The sequence below is a fragment of the Dermacentor variabilis genome, chromosome 2 (genome assembly GCF_050947875.1).
Source record: "Dermacentor variabilis isolate Ectoservices chromosome 2, ASM5094787v1, whole genome shotgun sequence".
In the NCBI taxonomy this organism is placed as follows: domain Eukaryota; kingdom Metazoa; phylum Arthropoda; class Arachnida; order Ixodida; family Ixodidae; genus Dermacentor; species Dermacentor variabilis.
In genome coordinates this window covers 196,659,417-196,665,437 of record NC_134569.1, presented here as the reverse complement: position 1 = coordinate 196,665,437, position 6,021 = coordinate 196,659,417, and the positions used below count along the sequence as shown (strand labels likewise).

Sequence of the window (6,021 nt, the reverse complement as noted above, 5' to 3'; positions counted from 1 at the left end):
TTTATCTTGTATGCGCGGCATCTAAATTATTCGGATCAACTCTGCACTCAATTATTTCATCCTCTATGGAAAATACTATCATTCTCCAGTAGCATCGATTCATGCCGGGACGCTCCACAGCTACCAACCTCGTTAGCTTCATTACCTATGCCTCTCAAGCAATGTGTGAGAAAGGAAAGCCGGATGTGATTTATTATGGCCTCAGTAAGGGGTTTGATGTTGTTTGTCACAAAATACTCCTTCAAAAGTTGACGCAACTTTATCTGCACCACTCTGTCAAAGCGCTGATAAGAAGCTACCTACGCGACCAGTACAGCTACGTTAGCGTAAATGGTCACTCGGCAGAACTTTATGCGGTTACAAGTGGTGTTCCTGAAGGGTCTGTCCTAGGCCATCTTTTCTAGCTGTTTATTAACGACGTTTCGGCAGTCATTCAAAACTCTTCAATTTTGTTAGATGCTGATGACGCGAAACTTTTCAAAGGGGCAAAAATGTTAATGATTGCGTCGCTCATCAGAGGGACATTGCAAATTTTGCACCATGGTGCGCTGAAAACAACCAGGCCATAAATGCATCAAAAACGAAAGTTGAAAGCATCACGCGGACGGCTAACAGGACTTTATTTCCCTGTAGCCTTAAAGACGTTCTCCTGCCAGGAACTCAGGAAACGAAGGACCTTGGAGTGTACTTCGACAGCTCTCTGAGTGTGTCGCCCCGCGCTCAACAGACGACGCAGCGTGCACTTCGAACACTCGGCGCAGTGCGTCGGGTGACGGGATACTTCAAACAACCTCGCCTATTTGTAACACTTTATAAGAGCGTATGCTTTCCAGTTCTTCCGTACGCCTCCACGGTTCGGGGCGGCAGTTGCAGGTGAAATCGTGAACTTCTCGAAAATGTGCAAAAAAACGTTCAGATCTATATTTCAACATCGATTCTGTCAAAAAGCCTTCTATCTCCATTTACCTAACACAGACACTCGCGTTGCCTACCCTCACCTGCACATGCAACAAATCGCATGTTATTTATCTTCACAAATAATTATATGGAAAAATCTGCTGCTCGCCCTTGCTTTCTCATGTACGCTTTTACATTCCGCAGAAAGGCACAAGAAAATAGCGCGCCTTTGAGCCGTCAAAGTTTTGTGACCCTTTCTCTAGAGTGCAGGCGACATATAACACCCATTCACAGTGCCAGGATAACTTCATGCATAAATTTAAAAATTTTCCTGAAAGGAGTTGCAGACGAATTTAAATAACTGAACAAAAACTCTCATATCTGCTGTGTGTTCCGTCATTCTGTAATCTATTTTTCTGTTCCTCCACTTTTGCTTCGTATTGTCTTCGTGTACACATTTTCTGCTCTGTTAAAATCAGTATTCTAGAAATTATTATTCTTTTATGTATGCGCACGTATAGGTGTATGTCTGTGTGTGAGCTTGCATTGTTCTTCCTGCGCATTGTATTGCCGAATGCGACAGCACCAAGACCCTCTAGGTTGTTCCTCACCACTTTTTGGGCACATTTGATTGATTGATTGATTGATTGATTGATTGATTGATTGATTGATTGATTGATTCATTCATTGATTGATTGATTGATTGATTATCGGGCAGTGTGCTTGAAGCCCGCTTCACCTCCGCCGTGGGATTGGCCCATGATCACCATTATTCTAATTGTTGACGCACAAACAGAAAAATACATGGAAGCCTAGCTATGTTCAGCTTCGCTGCCTAATCAATTAGAATGCTATTTTCAAAAAGACCATGAATTGTGCATCATTGCCAGTGGAACCCTTCTTTCTTTTAGAATCAGTGCAGCAGAAAGCACAAAGCAAATAGTCAGAGGAGAAGAATAATATTCTGGTAAGTAAATAAAAATACATAAAATTTCATAAATCCCTCTAAACAGAGCAGCGATAAATTAAAAGCAGGGCGGTCGCGTTTTGAATTTATTAATGGAGTTACTGTTGAAGTTACTATTGTGACGTGTTATGAAAAAACGAAGAACGAAGAAAGCACAATGACAGCTCTGAAATCTTGCCATCATAGCCTGCAAACAAATATTTATATTGCAATTTGCCGTTTCATGTGTCTGTCGGTAAGAAAAGCAAAAATGGCAGGTAATGTAACAGTATTCCATTTAGTCCTTCTTTCCGGAGTCCTACATAAAAAACGAAGCTGCAGCAGAAAGTTCAGCGCATCTCGGCGTGCCTAAAGGGTGCAAAAGCTGTGGCGGCTTTCTTCACGACTATACCTCCTTTCCACTTCACTGTCCATGGCGAAATCAACGGAGAGAAGCGCGCTGCATTTCTTTCTTTTAACGCCCAGCACGGGAGAGGATGATAGTTACGCAGCGTCAGGCGAGGTGCTTAAAACACGAGGAGCGGTGTCTCTGAAGCGACACTCGCAGCGTAACTGTCGTGGTGTGCGGAGAAGCAAGTGATCACCCATCCGTGGATATGATTTCTAAGGTAGCGGCATTGTGACAAATACTTATGCTCATCTAAAATCAAGCATGTTCTCCATGTCAGGCATCGTTTCGGGGGTGCAAATAACACTCTGAGGCAGCACGACCTAAGATGCTTTCCTAGCTTTTATATTACAGGTTATTAGCATTCTTTAATCTCTACACTTTCGCCTACAATGACCTTTTCAGAGCTGCTAGCAATGAGTGTTTGTGCTGAAAGCCATACTCTGTGGAAAGTCTGCTTGTATTCAATCACGTAGTTCTTCTAAAAATAACAAAATAAGTGTTCAGCTAGCAGGTCAGGTTATACTCAGGTTATTCATCACACATGATCTTATATACGGGCTACGAGTCGTCACCATGTCACGTTAATAGCTTTCCAATTTTATTACAGTTTACGAGTTTCTAAGCGCCTCATTAAGTCACGAGACTGACTGAGGCTTTCGCTACGCCTATTCAACACGCAAGGGTAGAAAAGTAACACGCGTTAATGTTAAATAATAGCCAAGTGTAATCGTGGTGGGGTGGCGTATGCGACGATATCGATGTTAGTCTTCTCCAATGCAGGCCTCCGTGTTCCTTGCCTTTATAACCATTGTGAAGGCTGGAAACATCTTTGGCGGTGGCCAGCAGTATGGCTTCCAAGGTGCCGGTTTTCAAACCGGGGGCTTCCGAGGACCACTGTATGCTGCAGCTGCTACTCCTGGTGTCTCGGCTGCTGGTGCCTTCTACGTAAGTACAGCCATCATTGTTAGTCGGTACTCTTTGCATAATGTCACATTGCCAGTTGTTTTTGCTCACAGTCAAAATATAGAGGAATTGTTATTGATAACGACTTTCGCCGCATGCATTTCGCTTAAGAATGCGCACAACTTCGTTTTCTGCAGACTGAAGAATATGTGAACTGAAGGAAAGACGAGCAGGATTTAAGCTACCGCAAGCAATTCCGACATTTTATTCTGTAAACGCGGCCCGAATCGCCCCTGCGTGTGTCAAAATTATGCCACGCTTGAAATGCGTTGTTTCTATGGCATATTGACCAAGCTTGGCAATGGAGGAGCGCTTCTATAAGGAAGTAACTATTTTTTCAGCTAGACAAAATGCAGGTGATTGTCTTCCTTTGCAACTTATTTACATATTGCTCAAGAAGCTGCAGTTTTCCGATAAGAAACAATGTGGTAATAATGATCAGCAGTAAATAGTACGATGAGCACTGTCACAGACCGGAAGAAAACAGGAACGTGCCTTCGTATTTCCGCAATGGTAGTTAATCACATTCAACCTAATACTTCGCTTGGTCGTCCCTTCCTAAATTCTCAACTTGCTTCTTTTCAATCCATCAGCCTCCCCAACCGTACAGCTTTGGCTACGACAATACGGATGAATTTGGCACCCAGCTCTTCCACAAGGAACAAGGGGACGCCAGCAACGCAAAGACTGGCTCGTACGGTTACCGCGACGCAAACGGCCTCTTCCGCACAGTGAAGTACGTGGCCGATGCCAACGGATTCCGCGCCACTGTGGACACCAATGAGCCCGGCACCGCTCCGGGTGCCAGCGCAGACGCCGTGTTCAACGCTAACCCTGTGGCAGCACCGGCCGGAGCGGGTGGACGCTATGCTGGAGCGGGTGGGCCCTGGGCTGGCTAGTCACGCCGCCTGTGGGTTTAGGGACAGGTCTAAATACCACAAGCGCCTTTGTGTGCCCAAGAGGATCGTAAAGATGTTTTCTGGAATAAATGACCAAGCCATCATCGCTGTTTAAGCATTTGATCTGTTATTTTGTATAAATAGCATCGCGGACAATTTTTTTTTCAGGCACGTGCGCTACACAAAAACTCTTAAGAGTTGCGAAATTCAAATTAGCAATATTTGAAACAGAACCGCGCGGTTTTGACGGGGACAAGCAGGGAGAAACGGCACGGACGAGCGCTGACTTGCAACTGAAGTTTATTGCATGGAACGACGAATATATAACAGCTCCAACCAACAGGAGAAACCAGAAAAAACCATAGATATATTCACAGTCATACATACACGCTTCACTTTCCCCTTTATTCACGTTTAATACTTAACGAGGGTCTCAAATCCGGCAACATTGATGCTTTCAGGTAGCATGTGTGGGTATATTGACCAGTTGCCTTCTCCCAAAAAGGTCACGTTCTCGTATCGGTAGAGCATCGCACGCGAAATGCGAAGGTTGTGGGTTCGGTTCCCACCTGAGGGAAGTTCTTTATTCATTCACTTTCGTTTCCCATAATTTATCGTTTCTTTATTTCATTTATTAAGCACAAGTAATTTCCCCTATGTATTCCTTGGTGTCAGTGTTTGTCGGCTTCTCATGACTGCACTGAACAAGGGAGATGACTGTAATCATCATATCCCCCGTCTCCCGCTAAGAATGCCCGTTCTTTGGACGTAATGGATAAGAAGGGGCTACTGACGTATGCGTCTTTTAACCAGGCGATGCGCGCCGCTTCGATGGCGCACATCGATGGCGCAATCACTGGCCAAAGCCCTTCTCTGACCGCACTAGTGGTGCAGAAGATAGAACAATAAAAGGTGTACTCAAGTAGAAAACGAGAACAAAAGCTTGGAGGAGACAAACTACAAATCTGCGGAAATGTAACTCTTGAAAGACTTCCGTGCATGAAGCTGATGTTTCAACTCTTTTTATGTTTTCTTTAAATCATTTTTTTTTCAATTCTGCCTTACACCAACGAGCGGAAATTTTTCGAAGAAACACATTTTAGTGACATTGCACATTCATTTTTTACACAGTTGGTTCAGCAATGAACAACAAAAGTAGTAAGCTTTTCTTTAGCAAGGCATACTCTTTATCAGGGTTTCGATTCCGAAACCGAAACGCCGATAAAACATCATCTCCCTCTTTTTTTGAATATAAGTCAGGGGAAGGAACACCATTATAAATTCGTTAATGTTGTACTATATACAATGCCAATGAAATTCTCACCTCTCTCCCTCCTTGCAGAACAAAAAATAAATGTGACGCAAAATAGAGCACTCATTCTTCTTTTTTTTTTCAAGGGAAATACAAACACGCAAAAGAAACCAAAAATAATTATGATGCAACTGCACTGCAGAGCAGATAAAGACAATAAAGTCCAATATTGTGTCCATAGCCGCACAGTTATGGGATAAACATTAAAAGACATAATGAAACATAATCATGAAAGTGGCGCGGTTTCTGGTGCGGGCTTTTTGACTGTCACGGCAATTGCCGAACACGATGTTGAGTTCCCTCTATAGGTGCCAGCAATGGCTCCGAAGTTATTTTTGAGCTCTGCTGCTCAGCTAAGCACCCACCAGGCAAAAGTGGGGGCGGAGATAAAGACCTGATATCTGAGCTTCCTAGCTCACTGAAGCGCCCGTCAGACGCCTCAAGGCGAAGAACAAGATTCAAAAGAATCCCAAGATTCACTGACGCATTCTTCAGGCACAGCTGGGAGTGCAGATTTGTAAAGAACTTCATGTGAGGACGAAGGTTCAAAGACATGATCGCTAGACGTTTCGGATGAAGCATGGAACGACTA

The 6,021-nt window shown here is 43.8% G+C and overlaps 1 protein-coding gene across 1 annotated transcript; it reads left to right on the top strand.

Moving 5' to 3' along the window:
- The first annotated feature begins 3,026 nt into the window (after positions 1–3,026).
- Positions 3,027–4,117, top strand: LOC142570620 (cuticle protein 10.9-like). Its single transcript, XM_075678986.1, has 2 exons — positions 3,027–3,200; positions 3,812–4,117. Exons 1-2 carry the CDS (start codon positions 3,030–3,032, stop codon positions 4,115–4,117), a joined length of 477 nt encoding a protein of 158 aa, XP_075535101.1. The 5' UTR covers positions 3,027–3,029.
- Positions 4,118–6,021: the final 1,904 nt, after the last annotated feature.